At 42.1% G+C, this 27,071-nt stretch overlaps 1 protein-coding gene across 2 annotated transcripts in view; it reads right to left on the reverse strand.

The window, feature by feature from the left end:
* Positions 1–8,711: 8,711 nt before the first annotated feature.
* Positions 8,712–27,071, reverse strand: part of LOC6042242 (activating transcription factor of chaperone) — a 44,760-nt gene continuing 26,400 nt past the window's right edge. For both annotated transcript variants that reach the window (XM_038250090.1, XM_001851329.2), the window contains one exon: positions 8,712–10,690. In XM_038250090.1, the coding sequence (XP_038106018.1) occupies positions 9,747–10,690 (944 nt within the window). In that variant the 3' untranslated portion in view covers positions 8,712–9,746. The remainder of the gene's footprint in view (positions 10,691–27,071) is intronic.

Raw genomic sequence — 27,071 nt, forward strand, 5'->3', positions numbered from 1 at the left:
AAAAATTTCGTTCCAAAAAATCAACTTTTTGATATTTTTGCTGGAATTGCTCGAAAAGTACAGTCATCCCTCATATTCGGAACAGTTTACAGATCGACCAATGTTCAACAAATCATAGAAAATCGATTAACCTTCATGTGAAAGCTTTTCTTGCGATCTTTCAATTGATGTATAGACCGGCTGTACATTTTTACGTTTTATATCAAGTTTTCAAAGAAAAACATTTTCCCTTAAAATCCACAAATTAAGAACACTTTTTTCTTACGATGTAAACGAAATTTTGAAAAAATGTTAGTAAACTATCTAAGAATATTTTTTTTAACAGATTGATTTTATTTAAATTGTTTATTAGGAAATTATGAGTGTTGTATCGTTTTTTGACACATAGTCACCCCCACTGACGGGATATCTTTTTTTTGTGCATTTTTAATTAATGTTGCTAAACAAAAAATAATATTTCTGGAACAAACTGGTCCCATCAACTGCGACGAATCGGACCAACAGTCTGAAAACGGACAACCGTTTTAAAGAAACTAAATGCTATAAATTTGATAATCGATACAGCAATTTAGTTATTCTGTATCTCTTCTTGACGACACCACACACAGGCTTGCCACAAATACAGATTTTTTTGGCACATACCAAACACTCAATCGAGTATAACTTTAAAGAATAATATTCTAACCAAAAACTGAACATGCCAAAAGATGCTTAAAATGTTTATCTTTTTGGCCAATTTAACAAAAACTGCTCAAATTTATTTTAACTGTAAAAAAAATTCGTTTGTGTTTCGGGCCTGTGCTGAAAAATCTGTATTTGTGGCAAGCCTGACCACACAAAAATTCCCGATTCGTCCAAATGACGGTATTACGGGTTTCTATAATTGTATTGGGTCGGTGGTGTAGTGTTAAGACTGGATGTCTATCTCCCCTGCTAGCCTGTGTCCAATCACAGTCGATCCCGGTTGCATTTCTTGAGTTTTTATCATGCTTCAAAGAGTTTTATTGCAAACTCTTTTGTCTTTTTGGCTAGAAATAAAAAAACTAAAAAAAGGTGGATCAATCTTTAAAATAATATGTTATACAATACTGGGAAACCTCTTTTTACGCGGTGGCGTTACGCTTTTTATTTCATCGAATTCTCTAGAACGACGCAACATTTTTGCAATCTTTTAAAAGCAGTTTGTAGGTTTTGTTCAGAATTACAAAACGCATTTCGAACCATACAAAAATATTGTACGGTTCAAGAGAAATCGAAGAAATTAAAAGCGTAACGCCACCGTGTAAAAAGAGGTTTCACTGTAACAGATTTTGAGACGTCGTAGAATGTTCGAATTTGGCATAAGCCCAAGTAACCGCGAAGCACTAAATAGCAGCATTAAATCAGCATAATATTGGCATTTAATACCAGCAAATAATGCTTCAAAACATTTAATCAGCACTTTTCCCTTGAGAAATATTTCAAGTGGCGCACAGTGATGCCGATTTAATGCTTCGCTGAAAGCTCGAACAAAAACAAACTGCTTTATCGACGTCAAGGCTGGGGAAAAAAAAAGAACAGCTGCGCCACTCACTCACAACACTTGGTGGTGGGCCTCCTTTGTTTTTTTTTCTCCTGTTGCGTATCATGTGTGAGTGTGACACTTTGATGTTTTTCTTACATTTTTCTCGTCAATCTCCAGGATGCGCGCCAGCCAACTGATGTATTCGGAATTGAGTGTTTGTTTTGAAAGTTTTAATCGATGTGGTTGATGCATCGAACATTAATTAAGACTTTCTTTCTGCTGTTTTGAGTTTCCGTTGTGATTTCGTTGGACGGAAATTATCGATTATCACTCAGCAAATTGCGGCCAGCCAGTCAAGTGCAGAACCATTAATTACGGGTTAAAAGGGACAAGCACTGGCTAACGGCTGACGGGAACTGCTTTTCCGAGGAGTGCTTGGTCCACACGGTTGGCAAAATTTCACAAAGTGTATAAGACTTCCGGAAAGCAGCTTTGTGCTGTGTTACCAGAGAACTTTTGATAATGTCCTGTGTGCTATGGGAATATGTTTAGAAAAATTTGACTTTATTACAGGCTGCGGTTTTGTACATAAAAAAAAACAAAAAAAACACTTCAATCAGCGGGAATTGAACCCAGTTCACGCAAAAATAAAACTGATGCACACTGGGGGAACTACGCCTTAGCCCGCACGCTTATTGGAACGGTATGACGGGAGAAGGATTAAAGTCAATAAGAGCGTGCCTGGTTGAAATGTTTCCCGTATCGATGGGTTACTTTGTTGATAAACATCAAATGCTTTGAAGCACATTTTCAAGGTCGTAAATGGTGATTTAATGCCAGTTGTAATGCTGCAAAGTTTTGGTACTTTGAAGCATTCGCAAAGCTTATTTACTACTTCAAAACATTCCAGTGCTGATATAGTACTGAATTAATACTTCAATTTAGTGCTTGTGGTTACTTGGGAGTTCATCTCATGTATAGACAAACAAACGCTGAAATCGGAGCACCTCAATACGACCTGTGTCACCCTCGTGACAAAACTCACTCTTACATAATTTTAATATAGTATACGAAACTTATTTCATAATTTTGACAAAGAGTATTTCCCTTCTCTCAGGTTTTGATATTTTCACCCCCTTAAATGTATCCATTGATGTAGGCTGTCTTTTTTAAAACATTGATTAGATTTTGAGATATTGCCACAAATATACAACATCACGTTGGCAAATCTCACCCTAATGTTCAATGTCACCTCTACCCTACTGACGGCCCCAAAAAATGTTTGCTCAAGGTTTTTTATAATGAATATAACTTGTTTAAAATGTTTAAAACTGAATTTGTTAAAACTCAAATACTTTCACCAGAAAAAAAATCAAGTTATAAGGCAAGTTGGGCTTTGCAAATAACATCTTTATTTTCATAATTTTATTACATAAAAAGAGTGGAAAGAGTAATACTATACAATTAACAAATAACAAGCTAAACAGAACTTTCAAATGATTTTCATCAAACACTATCCATGTTTAAAATAGGCAAATACTGGTAACTCAGCGCGGGATTCAATCTTCCTCTCGCATGCATGGAAGATGCCCTTGTCTTTTTCAAGCCATTGACACGCCGTTACGTCCACTGCCTTCAGTTTGATCGCCCTAGCCAGGAACGACTGCAAATTTCCAACATTTAACGAGTAGCAATAGCTCACATCGAGCTGCTCCATCCGCTGACAGTCGTTCCACCGCTCTAGAAACTCCCCGTGGAGTTCAGCGTTGCCCGGTATAGCGAGAGTATGCAACATCGACGCCTTGGCGATAAACGGTCCAAATGTTTCATCCCGCAGAGCACACCGGCCCAAGTCCAGCCCTGTCAGGTGCGACAGCAACGCGGTCAGTGCTACAAGATGTTCCTCGCGTAGCTCAACATAGTTGATTGTCAGATGTTGCAGGGTGCCACAGGTCAAGGCGACTCCATCAACTATGCCCCGTTTTAGATCTTCGTTCATGATGAAACCGCCGGAGAACTTGAACGACTCGAGATTCGATCCAACATTGGCGAAGATATCTCGCAGTCGTGACTGTCGCTGCTCTTCACTCACATCTTTGCTCGCTATCGCACGGTAGTCCAGCTCAAAGTGTCGAATCTTGCGCAGACATCTCCTGGAGAGCTGCAAGAACCGGGTGCATACTCGTGACATCAGCAGAAGCTCGTCGAAGCTAAAGTAGCCAAACACCTCCAGCAGGGAGTCTTCATCGAGTTGGTCCAGCGAAGGCTCGTCACATTCCATGAAACTACCGCAGCCATCATCGTGGGTCATAATTTAAAGGTCAAAAACACTAAAACACTGACTGAAAAACACAAAACGAAACTTAACTGCGACTAAACATCGAACGAAACTTCTTGTTTGTTTATTGGTTTATTACTATCTGATGTCATTCTGGTGTGCAGTATACCCTACTGCAAAGTACGACCTGAGAATGTGTGCTGTATAGAAAGGAGAGGCAAAGATAGATACAGAGTATCAGTCAGTCTAACAACCGGTAACTGCGAATCGGTCACCAGCTGCGCGATGTTTCAACGGAGAACGCGAGCTGTAGCACGACATTATAGTTTGAGTTTTCTAGGGGAGAGTGGATGTACTAGTATAATCATGAATATTTCACAATATTTTTAAAATAGCGGCTTGCTAGTGAATTAGAAGGTTTTTGAAAATTCATTGCTTCCATACTTATGGAGACGAAAGGTGATAATCTTTAAAAAAAGGATAAAAAAGAATTTTTAAAACCCGATTTAATCCCACCTGGGTTGAGACAGAGCCTTTATTACCTTTAAAACGCCTACTGGAATTTACTAAACTGACATTTAGGCGTTAGGCAAAATTGTGAGCTTTTAATAAGTAAGCCAAAAAATTATGTACAGTCGACTGGTTGTCAATATCCAAGGGACCGTCGAGGAAGAGAATCATCAGTTTACAGAACGATGCAAAATTAAGACTCGATTGAAAATATTTTTTTCTTGATACCCAGCTATGGGAGAGAATCGGGAGAGAATCATGGCAACGTCCATCAAACAAAAACAAACTAATGTCAAACACCCTTCAAAGTTTCGTTTCGCCAAGAAAAATGTATATGCAAGCCATGAGAAAGTGAAATTATTGACAACCGGAAGAGATTTTTAAAGCAAACAGAATCCAAGGGAACGTCGAGGAAGAGATACTTCAAGCAAGGTAAAATATCGAGGAATGAAGATAATTGAAGTATGCAGATTGAAGGGACTGAAGAATTCATCGATAGATGGAGAATTATTGATAAGATCGACAACCAGAGAGTTGTCTGTAGTATGCATTAAGGCGTTTTTGGGATTGGGAAGCATACTGCGACTGAGTACTCGGTGAGACTTCACTACGACAAACGCTGGGTTCATTGCAACAAGCCGACGCGTGTCTTGGTGCGCTGGTACGATGACCCAAATTACTAACACACAAATAGGCTCGTACCAAAGATAGAAAACCAAACCCGCGATGTGCGTTGTCACTGGAGCATGGGAAGCTTGGACGCTCACTAGAAATTCGTTCGCTCAGAGATCGATCAGAGAATGAGCAAGAAAAAAACAGAAAGGCAAAAGAATGAGCATGGGGCTTCAGAACGGATAGCTGCTTGCGACTTGTTTGCGATCACTGAAGCTTAGCATAGATAATCATGATAGGCGATGTGTGATGAACCAGCAATTGATATGACAACTTGTACAAAAATGGGGTAATCTAGTATCAAAACTCTATACGCGCCAGCATTACTCGCGTCTTCATGTGAAGCTCAACTTGACAACTTGTCGACAAGGCGACGAAAATCGATCGCCCATGTTTTTTTGTAGATTTTTCGAATGAATATTTCTCGAGAAATTATTGGATTACGAAGCTTGATTTGGAGTCGGAGCCAAAAGCAAACCTAATACCGTAATCTGGGGTGAATCGGGACTATAGTCTGAATAGGGACAGCAGTTTTTAGAGCACTTCAAAAATCAAATCAAATTATTCGCTCTACAGCATTGCCTTGGCGTTCTCGATTGCGAGATTCCTACTCGAAACTAGGTGTCCGAAGGCTTGATTGTTGAGGCAATTGCAAACCTCTTTTTACACCTTAGCTTCCATCCACCCCGGGATTCAAACTGACGACCTTTGGATTGTGAGTCCAACTGTCTACCAGCGACTCCACCGAGGTAGGACCCAGGGAGACGACTCCTACACCTGGACTGAGCTAACGACCTAACCCTATAGGTTAGACCGGGGCCAACATTTACTTCCCCATCCGACGGAAGGCGTGGTCAGACAAATCTCGTCTCGAAAAATGCCACCGGGACCGTCTGGGATCGAACCCAAGCCGACTGGGTGAGAGGCAACCACGCTTACCCCTACACCACGGTCCCGGATGTCGAGTTAAATTTGGTGCAAAAATTAAATACACCTCAAAGGTACTCCGATTTGACTCATTTTTTGCGAACGTTTTTCGACGATTTCTACAAAAACGACATTTAAAAAAAATCATATCTTCGGAAACAGCTGAACTATAACCGGCTCCGTGGCTTAACGGTTACGGCTTCTGCCTCGAAAGCAGAAGGTTCAGGGATCAAATCCTGGTCGGTTCCATTGGAATTAGGAATAGAACTTTTAATATGAACAAAAAACCTATAAGAATCAGGTGAGATTCGAACTCACACCGTTGGATTGATGGTCTGGGACGCTAACCAGTCTGCCATCATGGAATTAATGCTTTTTAGAACTGATTTTATCCCCCCCCCCTCCCCCTCCCCTCTTCTACATTGTCCACATGCTTTATGGATGGTCCTTTAACAGATAAAGAAATTATTCAACAATTTCCCACGAAAACAATACGACTCGAAAAAACAGCCCTTTCCCAAAATTGGAGTGAGGGTTCCTTGGCTTTAGATCAAACATTTTCATCAAAAACTTGGCTAAAATTTGCAGTCGGTCGATACAGCATTCTAAAGATCGCAAAAATAAGCCGAAAACAAATAAGACAGTGGTCAAACAAACAAAAGTTAATAATGATATGGATTTGGAAAAATCATTGTTTGTTTAAAAATTCACATTTGTTCAATTACATTGTATTGCTTGATACGTACAAACAGTTTAATTTATTGAGAAATTATGTTTAATTATTTTTTTTATAATCTGGAGAATTTTTTCAAAAGGTCCAATAACCCAATTTATTCAAATCTAAATAAGCGGTTTTCAAAAACACCAAAGAGCAAAATATTAAAATTTGGGTTATTGTACCTTTAAAACCCAGAAGTAAGCTAAGCCGTAGCTAAGTAAGATCAGCCGATTCCAATCACTTAACGATTTATTAAACAGAATGGTTTTTTTAATTGTAGCCAAGATGGTAGCTCATTCTGACCCGCACTCTGGAAAGGTAATCTAAAAACTGTTAAGGTACATAAAACAGTTTAATACATAATATTGAATCGAACTTACCAAAGCATAAATTTTTTGAATTGCTTTGTAATTTTTTTCTAAGGTTTTTAGGCCCTTTTGTTTAGGCGCCCATACCCCTCCCCCAGCACCTGTCTCTGCCAACCGTCCCCTAACATGAAAGTTTTAGTGAGTTGCGCATATCCACCGCCAGATGGCAAGTGGGCCTCGTTGGAGTACGCCCATCAAATACGCAACTCAAAATATGCATAGGAAACTTTTTTTCGTGACGGCTTTTGTGGCACGCTCACTTCAACAGTTCTAGACTAATATTTGAACGTGGCGTATCTCTAAACAAGTTTTTAAAGAAAATGATTCTATAATGCTTATTTTGTCGTTTTAAACCAAAACAAGGCAAAAACTATATTTAATTAAACTATTCGCCATTTTCAAAAATTTGGCTAGATAATATCGAAGGCCGCCATCTTAGGCCCACTGGGCCCACAAAACGGGGTACGCTCAGTTTGTATGGGAGCTGTCAACATGCTCCCGGGCTGGTCTCTGCTTACCTTATTTTTTATTAATATAAGGCCTATAAATTTGAAAAAAAAATTTCAACTCTGAGTGTACTGCCGTTCTACGCATAGTTGTCCCATGTTCAAAAAAGTGCAACTGAGAAAAACGCGATTGAAATTTTTCTACCGATTTCTGTGTTTCTACGCATAATTGTCCCGTGGGTTCCTATTCGCCCTATGTGTCCCTAATCGCCCCAGTTAGCAGTTTATCACCCTTAATTGTGATTCTGTAGCTATACAACAGATAAAAAAGACATAATGGTTAGTAAAACTAATGATTCCGTGAAAGAAAATACATGGTGGGACAATTATGCGTAGAAGTTTAACGATGGGACAAACAGACTTGGTGTTGTTTTCAATGAGTTTCCGAACAAAGTACCAGATTTTATGTGTTTTTCTTAAAGTACACAACAAACTAAAAATGTCATAACCAGGCTTGCCACAAATACAGATTTTTTTGGCACATACCAAACACTCAATCGAGTATAACTTTAAAGAATAATATTCTTACCAAAAACTGAACATGCCAAAAGATGCTAACAATGTTTATTTTTTGGCCAATTTAACAAAAACTGCTCAAATTTATTTTAACTGTGAAAAAAATTCGTTTGTGTTTCGGGCCTGTGCTGAAAAATCTGTATTTGTGGCAAGCCTGGTCATAACGTCAAAATCGTCCAAAACTGACATGGGACAATTATGCGTAGAACGGCAGCTGTAGGTCTTCAAAATAATTTGACCCTTTCGAATCCAATCTTTTGTTCAAAAACAACGTTAATGAAAATAAGCTATTCCAATTACTATATCAAAAAATAGTTCACTAAGTAATGTTTCCACTGTCCTGCTGCTACTTAGCAAAAAAAAATTAAAACGATTAGCGATTTTTCCAAATGAGCGCTCCGTGAGCAAAATATGAGCGCGAGCGCGAACGCTGAGCAAACGCGAGCTGAAAAAATCGGAGCAAACGTAAGCGCGGTCAAACGTGAGCTAGCTCGCGTAGCGCTCCTCCTCACTAATGAGCGAAAAATGAGCGCTTGAGGATTGCAACACTGATTTTTTCTAAGGAATCGAATCAGAAGGGTATCCCTGAGGTATTTTTTTTATTGTAACATACTGCATTACTGTAATCTGGGAAATATTTAGGCGGATACAGTTACCGGCGAAAACGTTAACGAATTTATCTTAATTTCGGATATCAAATAAGACACACGCATAAAGTCCTTCTTAACCCTTTATTAATCGTCAAAACTCATAGATATAATTGATTTAAAAAACGTTCGAATGGCGTCCCATCGCGCAAACGACAGTGATCGTTGTCCTATTTCCTGCACTATTCAAACATTTCTTCCCTTAATCCATGGTCTCGTTACACGATATAACTCTAGCAAGTTTAGTTGATCGTAACGCTGTTGATGTTCAATTTTCTTATCCAATTTAAATGTTCTTCTTCTTTACTTTGCAACCCTAGGCCCGTTCGAATCGTGTCCGATTCCCCGTGCTGTTTTAATCCATTGCGCGTCAGAGTGAAGCACCTTCGACAGAAAGTCCGATTGTGTGGAATTGTTGTTCACAAAGGCATTAAGAAGATTTTTGTGGTTTTCTAAAAAGCTGGGCGATGATTTTCCGGGTGGGAAAATCATACGCACAGTCACAAAAACGAGACGGAATCGATTTTGAAGTTTATTTTCCATTATGCATTCCACAGCACAGGTTCACCCGAGGGCCCGACCGACAGCGAACGCAACTGCAGAGCTTCGGTCACGCGGTCAGGCGAACGTCATACACAGTGGTCCAGATGTGCGGTCGATCTCTCGTGTGGCGAATCGCGGGACGCGTAGAGTTGCAGTGGCTCTTATATTTGATGTTATTATTATAAAAGAGTGCAATCATCATCATCATCTTTGTTGGAATTAATAAATGTGTGCGATTGAATCAATTCATTGTTAACTACAGTTTTCTGCAATGTTGAACGCTCCTTTCGCTAGATGTTAAGTGTTTACTGTAACATTGATGGTCTTATGTACTAGATAAAATGTGTTATTAGGGTTTTATAAACTAGTCAGATTCCTAAACACACAGCGATTGGTGTGTAGAATGAAGAATCCAAAGAGAAAATCCTTACCGACTACGGTTGTCACTTACAGATCTAGGCATTTACCATTATGTGTAACAAGTAAATAAATGTAGACATTTCAAATAAAAAAGAAGGTACTCTAAGTATCGTGACGCACTCTCTCTGAATGATGAATTAAATCAATCCTTTTGCTTTGTAAACTTCGCGCATCAGGCTCTTGAGATAACGAATTTCGCGGCCGATGTCGGCGGATTTGCTCTTTAGTTCTTCATTTATATCTCTAAGCTGGTTTTCTTCAATAAGGATCTCTTCGATCTCGGCCTTCTTCTTCTGACGGTAGCGTGTGGCAGCGTTCTTGTTCTGCTCCTTCTTGCGCGACTTTTTGTCCTCGACGCCGCGTCCGTAGGGTCGGGTACGCTTTTTGCTGACGCCACCGCTGGAAGTTTTGCTGGTCCTCCTGTTTCCGCTGCTGCTGCTGGTCGGACTCCATTCGTCATCCTGGTCGCGTGAGTACGCAGAACCACAGTACGAAGACGACGAGCTGGAATCGCTTTGCGGAGACGAGCTGTCGGCCTCGGAGTAGGAGCACGAATCGTCGTCTTCGTTGCAGTCGGGCAGATCTTTGGAACGGGACCGGACAATCTCCTCGACCAGTTCCAAGTTGCGAGCGATATTTTCCTCGTCCACCGGCTGGAATCCGAAGCTGTTGGCCAGCTGGAACTCGCCAGGAACTTGCTGCGCCTGCTGAACAATGGTCTGAATCGAGTTGACCAGCAGGCCGTTCAACGGGGCACCAAATCCGTAGTACTCATCGATGACGGTCGGAACCTGTTGCTGTTCCGGCTGGACGGCAAGAAACACCGGCGCCGACTGCTGCTGCTCGACCTGGCCACCGACGAAGCTCACCTCCTGCGGTGGAGTCTGGGGCGGGGTCAGGTGGGTCAGCTCGACGTTCTCGTACACGCAGTCAAACTCCATCAGCAGCTCCTCGGTATTCTGCACCTTGGCCGGCTGCGGCTGGAAGGGGCCAATCTCGGGAGCGATGAGAGGGACGACGGCTGACTGGACGTAGCTGCCGGCCAGCTGGGGCATCTTGAGTTTTTGTCCAAGCCATTGATCTGAAATGGGAAAGATGAAACATTTGTGTAAGAAATTGTAGGTCTGCTAACACATTTTATGTTTTATGATTTAACCCTCTACTGCCCAAATTATTTTAAAGAATATTTTTTATTTTTCCCGTGTTCAGGAGGTCATTTTGAGCAACTTTTGTTCTACGAAAAACTTTTCATCTCTTGTTTAATGTTTTTCTTGTTTTATTTTTAGTATTTTGGTTTGCATTTACCTTGTTTAGTTTATGTTTATTTTTAGTAGTATTTGGCATATTCTACCACCTAATATAATTACATTTTTGCAATTCCGTCGTGAAACTCCTCACTTTTCCTGTCATTCTTGAACAACGAAATAGCCTACTTTTCTGTACCAAAAATAACAGAATCGAATAGTAACACTTTTCAAAATAAATGCTGAAAAGTTCTACTTTTTAGTGTTGAGATAACAACCACTGCCCCCCTCTTTTTGCTGCGCTACTGCGCCAGACCTGAGTGACGTGCTCCTCTAGCTGTCACTGTCTGTTTATAATAATAAATGTCTTTTTCAACCGCTTTGACTGTACGCACGCGTTTTCGTCGTTCCTCCTGTAAGCCATCCGAAACCTCTTGAGGTTATGGGCCCAGGTCGTTTCTAGTCCGGGTATTTTTCGCAAGTTAAGTTTTCGCGATGTCGGAGGGAGCAGTTGTCCGTGAAGATCGGTACCATGTCGCATTGTTCGACGGTACAAATTACGCGTCCTGGAAGCTGAGAGTTCGGGTACTCCTGGAGGAGTATGAACTCTGGGACTGCGTGGAGCGTGACGTGGGCGAGATTCCGGAGATCGTCGTGAAGCCGGAAGATGCCCCGGCGGCCCAGACGGCGAAGCAGAATCGACGGGAGCTGGAGCTCAAGCGGCGGCGGAAGTGCAGGCGACTCCTGATCGAGCGGATCCACGACTCGCATCTGGAATATGTGCACGACAAGGTCTCGCCGAAGCAAATCTGGTGCACGCTGCAGGATGTGTTCCAGCGAAAGAGCATCGCCACTCGCATGCACCTGAAACGCCAAATTGTGGGCATGCGGTTCGAAAGTGGACGGCTGGCGGATCATTTTCTGCGTTTCGACCGGCTGGTCCGGGAGTTCCGTGGAACCGGTGCTGTGATGGAGGAGCTGGATGCAGTTTGCCATCTGCTGCTGAGCTTGGGGTCGGCGTTTCCGGCGGTTGTGACCTCCATCGAAACCATGGCGGAGGATAACCTCACAATGGAGTTCGTGAAATGCCGGCTGCTGGACGAGGAAACAAAGCAGCAAGGCATGGGTGAACGAGAGAGCGAGATGGCTGCATTTTACGGCGCGAAACAGCAAAAGAAGTTGCGCTGTTTTTCGTGCAAGAAGGAAGGTCACAAAAGTGTCGACTGCCCAGCGAAGAAGAAACAACACAGTGAGTGCGCGAATGTTGCTGGCTCGAGCGAGCGCAACAGTGTTTGTTTTGTTGGTGTGCGCGGTGCTGAGCCGCAGAAAAAGCAGCGGCAAGTGAAGTGGTTCCTGGACTCGGGAGCGTCCGATCACCTGGCGCGGGATAAACAGCTGTTTACGGACCTGCGCCGACTGTCGGAGCCGATCGAGATCGCCGTGGCCAAGAATGGCCAGTCTGTGGTTGCGGAGTACTGTGGCACAGTGAAGATGACGGCTGCTGTGAATGGCCGATCGATTGAATGCACAGTGAAGAACGTTTTGTTTACACCGCACCTGCGGCACAATTTGCTATCTGTTGTGCGGATCGAAAAGGCCGGAATGCGAGTTGTTTTTGACAGCGGAAAAGCTCAGGTTTACCGTGGAAACGAGCTGATCGTGTGTGGTGCTCGTCGGAACAGTCTGTACGAAATGGATTTTCGTACTGTCGATCGTGGAAAGTTGTTGTGCGATCGTGCACAAACAGAGCATAATTTGATTGCTCTCGCTGAATGTTACATGGTGTCAACCCCGAAGCAGATCGTTGGCAGAAAGTGCAAGAAAACGATCGTTTGCGACACGTGCGGTGCAGGTAAACAAACACCGTGTGGAACTTGGGTTGTACCCAGTCGGATAGATGTCGGGTACGAAGCCGATGAACGGGTTGAAATCGGGCTGGAAAGAAAGCAGCAGAATTTGGTGCGTCCGATTGCTGCCGATGCTGATGAACCTGGTGGTGATCCCGCTGAAGAAGAATTCGGCCGTTGGGACGAAGAACCTGAAACTGAGCCGAATGATCGAGAAGAAGAAGAATCCGGAACAGCTGGTGCGGATGCAGAACCGGGCCGTGGACGCGGATTCGCCTTGTTTGCTACGAGTTACATCGACAACATCACGCAAACGATTGCTGAGAGGACGAAACCGGACGAGGTGATTGATTCGTTGGGGTGCAATAAAAATTGTTCTTTGACGATGCTCCCCATTGGTCGCACACCGGTCACCTGCAAGTGGAATCGTTTGAAGCGAGGTGACGGAGTTGTGGCTGACAAGTACGAGGTGAACCAGAACGTTCCGGCTGGTGTTTTCGTTGGATCATCAAGAAGAAGAAGAAGAAGAACGCGCAGCCAGATGGACTTCAGCAGGGGAACGCCCCTAGGTGTTGGCTGCGTCGATTGCTGTGTGAGAGTGTAGACGGGATGCTTCGGATTGTCCGGAGAGTTGGAACTACTGTTTTGTAGTTGAGATGGTGCTGTGGTTGAGCAGGGGTGTTGAGATAACAACCACTGCCCCCCTCTTTTTGCTGCGCTACTGCGCCAGACCTGAGTGACGTGCTCATCTAGCTGTCACTGTCTGTTTATAATAATAAATGTCTTTTTCAACCGCTTTGACTGTACGCACGCGTTTTCGTCGTTCCTCCTGTAAGCCATCCGAAACCTCTTGATTTAGTACTTGTTTCGAAAAGTAACAATTTTCATTTTTTTAAGATTTAAACGATTTATTGACAAAATACATGAAAATTTTACTTAAAATTTCACTCAGTGTGTGTTTTTTGGAATTGCAAAAAATGTTGTATGGAACTCTTTGCAAAACTAGATTTTTTCAGCACTCTTCGTATTTATCCAACTCGGTGAACCTCGTTGGATAAATGTACGACTCGTGCTGAAAAAATCCTCTTTTTGCAACTTGTTGCATAAACTACTATTAGTCTATCTAATTTTTTCACGTTTTACAGCCACTTTTTAAATTTTTGCTTGTTTTTCATGTTTTTGTTTGTATTATGAGTGGAAGTCAAATCATATGTTTTGAAAATTAATGATTGCATATCAATTGTACTGGCGTATAATGCATTTTCCAATATTTTTTCATTGAAGCGTTGAAATTCTAGCTTGTAATTTCAATTAGGGGCAGGGGGCAGAACGGCCCGCCTAAGTAAAATGCGCCAAAAACCATAGAAAAACATACAAATTTATGAATTCAGTGTAGTAGGCTTATGCTTTGGGATGTTCCCTTCAATGTTGTACACTTGGTTGATGAAAACTTTTAGCTTAAATTCTTTTTTTTGAGGCACTTTAAAAAAATGTTTTTTTGGCTTCTTTACCTGGGTGCGGGGCAGAATGGGCCACTTTAGAAAACAAGATAAAACGTTGAAGGGAGATAATAAATGATTAAAGGGACCTTTCTAACACCACTTTTATGAAAATAGTCACTTACCAAAACAAACATTTTTGAAAATAGTTTTAATATGTTGAAACAAGACACTATTTTTACTAATAAGCAACAAAACAAGTAACAAATCAACTAATGTTGCATTAAACGTGATATGTGAAGCTACCAGGAGTGAAATAATCCATTTAGCTCAAATTTCGTAACTTTTGATTGTTTTTATAAGGCAGGAAAAGGGTGGTCCATCCTGCCCCCAAGTGGATTTTAATTTAACACTTGCACCACCAAGCCTCTAAATGATTTCAAGGTTCCGTTGTTGTTTGATTACCTTCGTAATAGCTCCTGGTGACATTATAAATATTGAACAAACTTTTTCAAACAATCTAACTTTCGAGAAAGCTTATTTAAGAATCTCGAAATAAACAGCATTTGCGTGGTTTGTCAACAAATTTACATTTTTGCTCATAATTCGAAAAATACAATGAATTCAGACGTCGTTTTCGGTGTGGTGATGTTATTTGACGTCATTTATAAGACCCTTGCCTTACAGTTGGTCTAAATCCATGCTAAAGCCCAAAACCAAGGGTGGCCCATTCTGCCCCGCCTGCCCCTATACACAGCTAAAAAAATAGTAATCCAGTTGCGTGTAAAATGCCTGGGTGTAAAATATTTTTTGCATTATTTTATGAAATTCTGTGTAATATTACACCCTGAAATATGTAGCCCATCAGTATGGGAAACCTACTTGACCGAAATGTCAAGCTCATATATACGTTTATCCTCTCCATTATACATCGGTCTGATGGCCGAGCGGGCTAAGGCGCCAGTCCTCACTGATGGTGCTGGGTTTGAATCCCGTCGGTTGTAATTTTTTTTTGTGTTTGCAAAAATTGTACATGCAGCGTGTAATATTAAGTGTTTATCTTGACGAAGGTGATGTGCATGCTTTTGCATGCGATTTTACCATCGGATTTTTTGCTGTGTACACTTTTTTATTTTTTTTTTTGTCACCCCTCGACCTCGGCCAGAGTCGAAGGACAATCAATTTGAAAAAAAAATTGTATCGGTCTAATTATATATATATAAACAATTTATCATTCGAATCTGTAATGTTTTTTATGTTTTGGAATGCTTAAAAGAATGTGCAATAAAATAAATAAATATAGGGTAAAGTGCAATGCGGGCTTAGATAAGAGAATTTCATTTTCAAATACTTATTTTCATCAACAGTCAAAAACGTGTTACATAAATAGGTCAACGATGCCATCGAATGTGCAAGTTACAACGCATCATCTCTTTTAAATCACCTAAACCGACGACGATGGCTCATAATTTACCATTTATCGCGTCTCGACAACATAATTACGCTCTCGACCCAACTCAGAGAGCTCCGAATGTCCAAAAATTAACAATTTACGCAACCATTGGGCTTCGTTTTACGATCACCAAACTGGATTTGATAAAGTTGACAAACACACAACTTTCACTACGATTTCCTGCCGGGACCGAGAAAAAAAACAGGCAACCTTCATAATGTATTCATATTGAAGATCTGAAGGGCAGAAGCGGACTACCTGAAACGTCACACATTTCCGCTGGTCACGTTAAGGGTCAGGCTTTTCCGCTGCTGGCGCGACTGGGCACGCGAATAGTTTCGCTTCTCCTCCTGCTGCTGACTCCTACGGCTCCTCTTGGGCAATCCACCGGTTCGTCGTATCTTCATTGACACCAATATCTTGTTTGGGGTGGGGTGGTTAGGGTTACCAGGATATGACGGATGTTTTTTTTTTTTACAAATTTCACTCGTTGCCACACCACTGTCCACTAAACTGGTCGATCGTTTCTGCATTACTAATGTTCCGAACCTGGTGCCGGCCAATGTTCTCTCTCTACGCGGACAAATCAGCGCAAAAGTCGCCACTAGCGATAAGCCATGCGCGGTCTTGAACCTTTGCGCGGTGAAACATGAAAAGTCCTTCAAGTTGGCTGAACTCGCGTTCATGTTGGCGCGTTCGTCTATCGCCTTATCAGTGCGATTCGTGGCCGCGATTGAACCGCGCAGCGCGCAAATCCCACCGTGCCTGCATCAATGATCTTTTCGCTGACCTGCCGGCCATCTGTTGGACGGCTTACCTTGGACCGGGGGATCATGTGCATCTCTCGTGCAGCCTCGGCAGCAATAGCTGCGATAATGAAGTGGGTTCAACTTGGTCCGCAAAAATAGGAAGAACCTTGGGGAGTCCAACTCGCGGGTTCTAGACTCGTTTTGAGAGAACCTTGGACTAAGCAGCGCTGCAGATTTGAGCAACTTTTTTGTTTGCAACGCGTGATGGCAGTTCAGATCGTGATTTCATCACGCTCAATTTGGTCAAGATTGATTGCAGCCTTGTTCCACTTCTTTGATAACGATCCATTTATTTTTTCTTCGCAGAAATGACTGCATTCTACTAACAACGCCAACTCTCATTCCAATCGATCACAGCAGCAGTAAATGCGTTATCAGTACGTTTCTAAAATCAAAGTGTTGTTTTTAGCGGCTCTCAAAAGTGGGTCAGCCTTGTCTCAATTGCTGAGATCGGTTCAGAATTATGTGTGCTAGACAGCGTTTAGAAGAACGTATCATGCGTTCCGAATGCCCTCGATGTCGATGGTTCTAATCAGAGCGCATCGCGCAATTGCATTGGTGCTTGGGGAAAACAAACTCATTATTATGATAATTAAATTCGTGTTTCACTAACAACAAAGTCTATTTTTTGAAATAGTTATCTAATCGTTCAATTGTAGCATAGCATTGGTGTCTACCCGTACACGGAGAAAAATGAGTTCCCAAAATCGTGAACAAGCTTTCATGAAAATGGGAAAAAAGTGTTCAAATCCCATGGAAATCGTACCATGGGATTTGAACACTTTGTTTCGTGGTTCCCATTTTCATGAACGCTAGTTCACGATTTTGATAAATCTTTTTTCTCCGTGTAGTTGCTACTCTGTTATTGACCAGACCTCCAAAAATTGCTCCGTGGACCACAGATAAAGAGTAGGAACCAATCATCACCACTTCGCAACTTTCAAATGTCCCTATCATGCTAGTCAATCACAGCGCCGGCCACGACCAGTGGTAAGACGCGGGAAAGTGGATGGGAATTTGTGTGGCCGGTCTAAGTTATTTATAGTCCTTAATTCTTCGTAAGTTCTTAGATTTATCTTGAAAGCTTTCCAATTCGGTTCACCAAACTCTTTATGGTGAATTAAGGTCGTGTTGAAAGTTTATTATTCGCCTAACGAGTATGCAACCGAGTAAGTTCTTGAATTCAACTTTGCAATCAATATTTTTTTTTATATATTCCATTGTCGTCATGTTCTTATAGCATTCTTAATCCTTCTGGTCAACTAAACCTCGATGGTCTGGTGGTTAGCATTTTTGTCTGATGACACAAAGGACGGATTCATGTGTTCAGAATTCCTTCTTTCCATAATTTCTCCATAGGAGCAGATGGGAATCGAACCCAGAACCTTTCGCTTACAAAGCGAATAGCCATTCAGCCACGCCTACTCCTTGAGGGGTTACATACATGTAAATCGGCAAACATGTCAGAGGTTGGTATGAGCACACACTTACATTTTTTTGTAAATCTGTTTTCAGGGCATTAAAATATACATTTTCAACTTTTAATAAAACAAGTTTGATGACATTTGGTTGTATCTTTGCCGAGATACAGCTATTTGAAGTAAACAGTTTCAAAAAACGGGTGCCACGATATCTCAACACTGTATTGGCCAAATCGGCTCAAAATTTTGGTGAGGACTAGTTAAACCGTTTCCGTGTGCATGACGAAGGCCGATTTTCAAAAAGTTTATTTTAAAAAAAGATAAAAATATTTTCAAGTTTTTCATATTAAAAATCGTCAGTTTTTGATTTTTGTATTTTTTAAAAAGAAAAAAATGGAAATCGGGCTTCGTCATGCACACAGAATATGTCTTGAGAGTCTGCATCCCAAATTTCAGCTAATTTGGTCCATCCCATCTCGAGATATCGTGGCACCCGTAAATCAACTCTGTGTTTATAGAAAAACGCTCACAAAGTTTGACAGTTTGCTTTGCGCATGGCAAACTTAAATCGTCTGTTACTCACTTGAATCATGAAATATCTTCATGAAACTTTCAAAAGTGATTGGAATTCATCTTTTTAGTGGAATTAACAATTTTGCCGTAATATGAAATTTTGAGATTTTCTACATGTATGTAACCCCTTATGTGAATCTGATGAAAATTACTCATCGTTCAATTGTTAAGACAAAATTCTTCTCAAAACTTTATGCTCAACGTTATATATTTCAACCCTTTGCCCCCTTGTATTGAACAATGTCACAAACAGGTGTATTAAATGTCAGAAAAACATGATTGGGAAGCCCGCGGTTTTCCCGAAACCCTCCTTCCAGCAATTCTTCCCTTCCTGGCAACTTCCATCCTGGCACCGTCTTACGTGTACCATCTCTGAAACCGAAGACGACGTCGAGACGTCACCTGCCTTAACCCTGTTTCCCCCTCGCAACGGCAAGATTTTCCCGAAAGCGCATCTGTGTCCAATCCTCCGCGGGTGGAGCAAATCACGCTTTCACGAAACGTGACGCAGTTTTGTTCTCAATTCAAAAGGTTCGTCAGAAACATCTGCAGATTGTGCGCCAGCTTCTCCCGATGTCTGGATTGAACCGGTTTTAATCATTCCCCGAGCAAATACCTTTGAGAGGTAGATAGTCTTTATCAAAATCAGCAGATCTGTTCGAGTCTTGTGATTGATTATTACGGTGGTGTGAGGCGTGAAGGCGTTACGTCAGTCACGGCACTTTACAAGGGGTGTACCCCATTTGGCATAATGGACATTTGGCATAACGGGTTTTCAAGATGGACGTTTGGCATAATGGACGTTTGGCATAATTGGTCCAAGACATCAGGGACGTTTGGCATAATGGACATTTGGCATAATGGACGTTTGGCATAATTCGTTCAAAAACCATCAAGGACGTTTGGCATAATGGACGTTTGGCATAATGGACGTTTGGCATAATGGACATGATTATTACTAGCTTGTTTTTTTTTGTTAATTATTTGTCATTTTCACGAATGAAAATGAATATTTTTTACCTTTTTTATATTACTTTAAGAGATTAACATTTTTTTCTATAAAAAATTAGGTATCTCTATATTTTTTCCCAATAGTAAATTCTTTCCATTTTGAATAATTCACAATAAATCTTTTCAATGAAATTTTAATATTTTTATTAAATAATTAACATAGGGGAACTATACCCTTTCTCAGCCTATTTCTATTATCGGCCTATCAGCACTTAGATAATGAATTACAGCTTTCATAAAGTGTTTTTGACTGTTTTAAAGTTATAAATAGCTCAAACAAAAGTGAGCAAGCAACTCTCAATTGTTGATACATCTGAAAATGTTGATTTCATAGTGGAAAAAGGCAAAAGTGATGAGAATTGGTTGAACGGCTTAGAGTGATTAAAATGGGCATATTTCCCCTATCTCTTGTAAGCTTAAGATTTTTCCCCTTTCAATATAATTAGGAGTAATTTTTTAAATGAAATTTTCCCTTCTTTTATATGAAATTCATGATGAGAAAAACCTCTTCAAATCTTCGACAATTGAGCTTTTATAATGCAATTTTCCCTTCTTTTGATCAAAATTTTACTTGAAGAAGGAAATTTCTAAATAAATTCACATTTTTCCCTTCTTTTTCGAATATAATCTAAAGAAACCCTAGAACTGGGCAGCACTCATCCGACACGAGACTAGCGGAAAGATTCACTGACACAGAGAACACAGTTCTACATGACCGAGAGAATTATGCCCTCGAGTCCATTTTCAAGAAAAAGTTCATCCTTCAAAACAAAAAGTGTTCTCTACGGGAACTGAACCAGAGACCTTTAATAGACTAACTCAATGACTAAACTGCCTTGGCCACAGCAGCTTGGTGACACAAGAGTAGTCAGATTTCGATGTATGACTCTTGTTGCAGATTTACTGTTTCAATTAATTAATTAAATTAATTGTTTTGCAGGTGTGAGTTGGTACCATTTTTCTATCGAGTTTAGCATTGAGCTCTCTATAAATTTTGATGGAATTATACTCTCGATCCTGTATTTTGGGTGAATGGATGTCGATGTTGCTTTTCTTTAAATATTTTGCAATTAAGTTTTTAATTCAATTTTCCCATCATTTTTATATTTAACTTGAAGAAGGGAAACTCTCTTATAGATGTTGTCTTTAAACATTTATATAATTTCTGCACATTTTTTCTCTGTTGGTTTAATTTTTGCAATAAAGTTGTTTATGGAATTTTCCCTTCTTTTATTTATTCAATACTAATCTTAAAGAAGGGACAACTGCCTAAAAAATGCTGATTAAATGTTATTTTTAAGAGAGGTAGGTGAAAAACATAAAAATATTGCGATAGTCAAACATTTAAAGAGTGTCAAAATGTGAATCTTTAAATTTACTTTTCCTTCCATAAGTTGAATTTTATATAAATAAATATAAATTTTATAAAAAAATTCATAATCGAAGTTTATTGTCAAATATTCGAAAAGTATTGTTTTTAGAGATTTTCCCTTCTAAAAGTTGAATTTAAAATAAAAGAAGGGAAAATTTCAAAACTCATTTGTCAAATATTCAAAGAAAGAAAACATGTACATCCCTTATTAAGGATGAATATTAAAGAAGAAAAAATTGCATAAAACAATGATTGCAAAATTTTGAAAAAAAAACAAACTGCACATATTTTGAGAGATTTTACCTTATTTGAGCTTTAAAATAAAAGAAGAGCAAATTGCTTTAAAAAATTTAAATGCATTTCGTTAAATAAGAGCAAAATGTACATACATTCTTTAGGTTGAATTTGAAAAAGGAGGGGAAAGGGTAAACAGTATAAATTTTTTATTGCTAAATTTCAAAGACTGGCAAAACTTACATCACTTTGTTAGGTTGAATTTAAAATAAAAGAAAGAATAATTGAATACAAAAAAATAGCTGCAAAATATTTCAAATGAAGACAAATCTCAATATTATATATTTATGAAAAAAAATGCATTTTATATTTATGAAAAATTGCATTTTAAAGATTTATTAAGAATCAAGAAGCGCAACCCTGCTGCATACACAGCCCCCTCTCTCTAGTGCCGTTTTTGGGCGTCTGCACCCCATGTTAGGGGCGGCCCAAACGGACTAGGTGGTCGATTCCTTCTACCCGTGAGCGGCTGTTCCCCACGTTAGGGGCGGCTCGAAAGAAGTGGCCGACATCCCCCTCCCCACCCTTCTTTGAGCGTCTGTTCCCCAGGTTAGGGGCGGCTCAAAGAAACCGGTGTCCTGCTCTATCGTCGAGGTAAGCGTCTGTTCTCCAGGTTAGGGGCGGCTTACAGCAGATAGAGTTCGACCCCCACCCCCCCCATCGAGCGTCTGTTCCCCAGGTTAGGGGCGGCTCGAAACAGCGTCTGTACCCCAGGTTAGGGGCGGCTGAGTAAAAGTCCTTGTGTCGGCGTGGGACTGTAAACAGTACCGGCACGATGGTCCTCCGGCGAGACAGGGGGTTGGTGCAGGCCACACGAACCCGCCGTAAAACACCAGTGCAGGAAGCACACGATGCGAGCCGGACCAATCGGCACGGAACTGGACATCATATGAGGTCCCACGATTGGAAGCTCGGGACGTGGAATTGCAGGTCTCTCAAATTTGACGGGAGTATCCGCATACTTTCCGACATGTTGAGGGTCCGCAAGTTCAGCATCGTAGCGCTGCAGGAGGTTGGCTGGATAGGCGCGGAAGAGGTACAAGCGTACCCAAGGATTGGCTGTACAATCTACCAGAGCCGCGGCGAAAACAAGAGGCTGGGAACAGCCTTTATAGTGCTGGGCGAAATGCGCGATCGCGTGATTGGGTGGACCCCGCTCACCGACCGAATGTGCGTGCTGAGGATTAAAGGCCGTTTCTTCAACATTAGCATCATAAACGTGCACAGCCCGCACTCAGGAAGCGAAGATGACGACAAGGACGCATTTTACGAGCAGCTGAACTGGACGTACAACAGCTGCCCAAAACATGACGTCAAAATCGTCATCGGAGATTTTAACGCTCAGGTTGGCCAGGAGGAGGAATTCAGACCGGTGATAGGAAAGTTCAGCGCCCACGTACGCACGAACGAAAACGGCCTGCGACTGATCGACTTCGCCACCTCCAAAAACATGGCCGTACGAAGTACCTGCTTCCAGCACAACCTCCGAGACAAGTACACCTGGAGATCACCGCAAGGAACGGAATCACAAATCGACCACGTCGTAATCGACGGTAGACACTTTTCCGACATCATCGACGTCAGGACCTATCGCGGCGCCAACGTCGACTCGGACCACTATCTGGTGATGGTGAAAATGCGCCAACGACTTTCCCTGGCGAAAAGCGTTCGGTACCGCCGCCCTCCGCGGTTGGATCTGGAGCGGCTTAAGTTACCGGAAGTCGCATCCCGGTACGCGCATTCGCTGGAGGCTGCGTTGCCAGGGAGGGTGAGCTGTTGGGAGCTCCCTCGAGGACTGCTGGAGGAGCGTCAAGGCAGCCATCACCAACGCAGCAGAAAGCACCATCGGATTTGTGGAACGAGGACGACGGAACGATTGGTTCGACGAGGAGTGTCGAGCGATTTTGGAGGAGAAGAATGCAGCACGGAGGGCAATGCTGCAGTACAATCTCCGTGATTACGAGGAGGCGTATGGACAGAAGCGAAGGCAGCAGCACCAGCTCTTCCGAGCAAAAGTGCGCCACCAGGAAGAGTTGGAGTTTGAGGACATGGAGCAGCTGCATCGCTCAAACGAAACGCGCAAGTTCTATAAGAAGCTCAACGGATCCCGAAACGGCTTCACGCCGCGAGTCGAAATGTGCCGGGATAAAAATGGAGCTATCTTGACGAACGAGCGTGAGGTGATTGACAGGTGGAAGCAGCACTTCGATGAACACCTGAATAGCGCAGAAGCAGAGGCAGGGGTCCAAGGCGGCAGGAGAGAGGACTTCATCGGTACAGCGGGAGAAGGAGAGGAGCCAGTTCCCACGATGAGGGAAGTTAAGGATGCCATCAAGAAGCTGAAGAACAACAAAGCAGCGGGTAAGGATGGTATCGGTGCTGAACTCATCAAGATGGGCCCGGAGAAGCTGGCGTCCTGTCTGCACCGACTGATAGTCAGGGTCTGGGAGTCAGAACAGCTACCGGAGGAGTGGAAAGAGGGAGTAATATGCCCGATCTACAAGAAGGGGGACAAGTTAGATTGTGAGAACTACCGTGCCATCACAATCCTCAACGCGGCCTACAAAGTGTTCTCCCAGATCCTCTTCAGCCGCCTATCGCCAATAGCGGAAGGTTTTGTTGGAAGTTATCAAGCCGGATTCGTCATGGGGAGATCAACAACCGACCAAATCTTCACTGTGCGACAAATCCTCCAAAAGTGTCGCGAGTACCAAGTCCCCACGCACCACCTTTCATCGACTTCAAAGCCGCGTACGACTCAGTCGATCGCGAAGAGCTATGGAAAATTATGGACGAGAACGGTTTTCCCGGGAAGCTGATCAGACTGATCAAGATGACGATGGATGGGGCTAGGTGTTGTGTGAAGATATCGGGTGCGGAATCGGACTCGTTTACTTCACTTGGGGGGCTTCGGCAAGGCGATGGGATCTCTTGTCTTTGTTTCAATGTCGTGCTAGAAGGTGTTATGAGACGAGCGGGCTTCAATATGCGGGGCACGATCTTCAGCAAGTCCAACCAGTTCATCTGCTTCGCCGACGACATGGACATTGTTGGCAGAACGTTCAAGGCGGTTGCGGAAGCGTACACCGACTTGAAGCGGGAAGCAGAGAAGGTTGGGCTAAGGGTGAATGTGGCGAAGACAAAGTACCTGCTGGCAGGAGGAACCGAGTCCCTTAGGGCTCGCATTGGACCAAGCGTTACAATCGACGGGGACGAATTCGAGGTAGTGGAGGAGTTTGTATACCTCGGATCGTTGGTAACGTCGGACAACAGCTGCAGCAGGGAAATTCGGAGGCGCATCATCGCTGGAAGTCGTGCCTATTTCGGTCTTCACAAGAGCCTAAGGTCCCGGAAATTCTCCTACATACGAAGTGTTCCATCTACAAGTCGCTGATAAGACCGGTCGTCCTCTACGGGCACGAGACGTGGACAATGCTCGAAGAGGACTTACGAGCGCTAAACGTCTTCGAACGTCGAGTGCTAAGGACCATCTTTGGCGGCGTATATGAGAACGACGGATGGCGGCGGAGAATGAACCACGAACTTGCACAACTCTACAACGAACCAAGCATCCGGAAAGTCGCGAAGGCTGGACGGTTGCAGTGGGCGGGTCATGTTGCAAGGATGCCGGAACGAGCCGACCACTTGAGCCAACGGAACCAGAAGATCAATCCTGCGAAGTTGGTGTTTGTGTCGGAGCCGGTAGGAACAAGACGTAGGGGGGTGCAACGTGCGAGGTGGGTGGACCAAGTGGAGAGCGATTTAGAAAGTGTGGGTGCGCCGCGAAATTGGAGAAATGCAGCCATGGACCGAGCTTGTTGGCGGAGAATCGTGCAGCAGGCCAAGCTAATGGTGTAGCGCCAATAAAAGTAAAGTAAAAGTAAAGTAAGTATTAAGAAAAAACAGGAAAAAAAATTACATCTATTGGGAGAAAATGACAAAGATACTAGATTTCTTGAAAACAAAAATCATTTTTAAAGTAAAGTTATCTGCTTAGAAAAAAGAAAAAAAAACCTATAAATTATTATTCTTTACAAAAAATAAATACTTATTGATCAAAAAAAAAGCTAGCAAAAATTATGCCAAACGTCCATTATGCCAAACGTCCTTGATGGGTTTTGAACGAATTATGCCAAACGTCCATTATGCCAAATGTCCATTATGCCAAACGTCCCTGATGTCTTGGACCAATTATGCCAAACGTCCATCTTGAAAACCCGTTATGCCAAATGTCCATTATGCCAAATGGGGTACACCCCTTTACAAGCGCTGCAATTATCAGACAGACTGTTTGACTCTGCAATTATAAAGCGTTGGAAATCGAAAAATCAATGTAGAAATCTAATAAGTTAACAAACTCTGATGGATTCTTCTCTCTACGACCGAGAGTGAAAAGGCCTAAAATTTATCTGAGAGGATAATGGTATTCGAAACATGATAATGCGTCACTATCTTTTTACTCTCAACCTGAGAGCTTTTTCCTCTCAAGTGGGTGCGGCGCTGCTTTGGGTGCAGACAAATCGTTCTCTTTTGTTCGCGCAAAGCTCCAACTTCTCGTCATTATCAACGACTGCAAGCTCGATTCCGGAGCGCTATAACTGCTCCGACCCTTGCGCAAAGCTGTTGCAATACCGGTACCGCCATCATTTTCATAAATCCCGGCCGTGTGAGGCACACACTGATAAGAGCTGGGCTGTATCTCCGTCCGTCCGAGTCGCTTCAGCGCCCAAATTGAGGACGGGTCAGAAGTGTTTGCACTCTGCGTTGTCAGTTTACTGATACTGCACGCCACCAGCTTCTAGGAGTTTCCCCTGGCAGACCATCGCTAAGCTTGTTCTATCAACCAGCTTTTTTTTTTTGCTTTTCTCAGCCAGATAGTCTAATTTAAATGTTTCGATCAGCTATCCAGCAAAATCCAGATTTCTCACCTGGAATGCCTTTGACGCAGTTGATTCATAAATTTACAACTCCACACCACAGACGCGAGACGTATTTATATAACCAATTTGCAAAGCAAAGCAGCAATGCGTTGGTCAAACAAATCACTCAAACTAGATCATGTTACAAAGACAAACAAACAGCCACGCTTATCCACGTGTCAGCAATTGAACCAGGCCGGGGCAGATGGTGCTGAATGCGGGGTGTGAAAATGCGCAAATTCTCCTACCAATCGGGCGAGATGAAACCGCTTAAATGTTTAGACTAATTAGGCATTTAGCACATAATAGCGCGTATATAGTTTAGTTTAGAGCAATGAATCAATCAATTAACGGCATTTGACGTTAATAGAAATGACTCAAAATGCATTGTTGTTTGCACACTAGAGATAGCCATCTTAATCGTGATTGCCTTTTAAACTGGTTAGGGAGGGACTAACACTTGCATTGGCGTAGGGTTATAGTTGAGTCAAGTCGTGTTAATAATTTATTCAAAAAATACAACCCAACTAACACAAACGCCCTGGAGTAGGTTCACTCGGACTGTCAGCGTTGTGCTAAAGTGCAAATATGTCCATATAAGTTATGTTACTTTGGAAGCAGGAATTCACAGCTGGGCTGATATACCAATGATTTACTACCAAGCATTCCTGAGGGAGATATTCCTACTATGAGCAACGAAACTCAGCTTAAACAATAATGTAATAATGAAGAATTTGAAAAGAAGATACTTTCAGCGCTCTTAAGAGTGCTCAAAGAAGGCCGTTTCGTTAAAAATCGTTTTCCACAACGGAATCAGTAAACTTTCGATACTAATCATAAAATGTCGCTTAGCGACTAATAAAACAACGAACAATTATATTCAAAAAACGTTACCGTAAACTGGGGTCAATCAGGACACATGGGGCGAATTGGGACAGCAGTTTTAACCATGTTGGAGCACAATATTTTGATTTTTCTGGTTGGTTTCGGTTCGAACAGACTCAGACCAACCGAATGTGTACATCCATTTCCAAATTTAAAAGCTTTAAGTGCTCAAAAACTGCTGTCCCGATTCACCCC

Source organism: Culex quinquefasciatus, chromosome 2 (genome assembly GCF_015732765.1).
Source record: "Culex quinquefasciatus strain JHB chromosome 2, VPISU_Cqui_1.0_pri_paternal, whole genome shotgun sequence".
In the NCBI taxonomy this organism is placed as follows: Eukaryota; Metazoa; Arthropoda; class Insecta; order Diptera; family Culicidae; genus Culex; species Culex quinquefasciatus.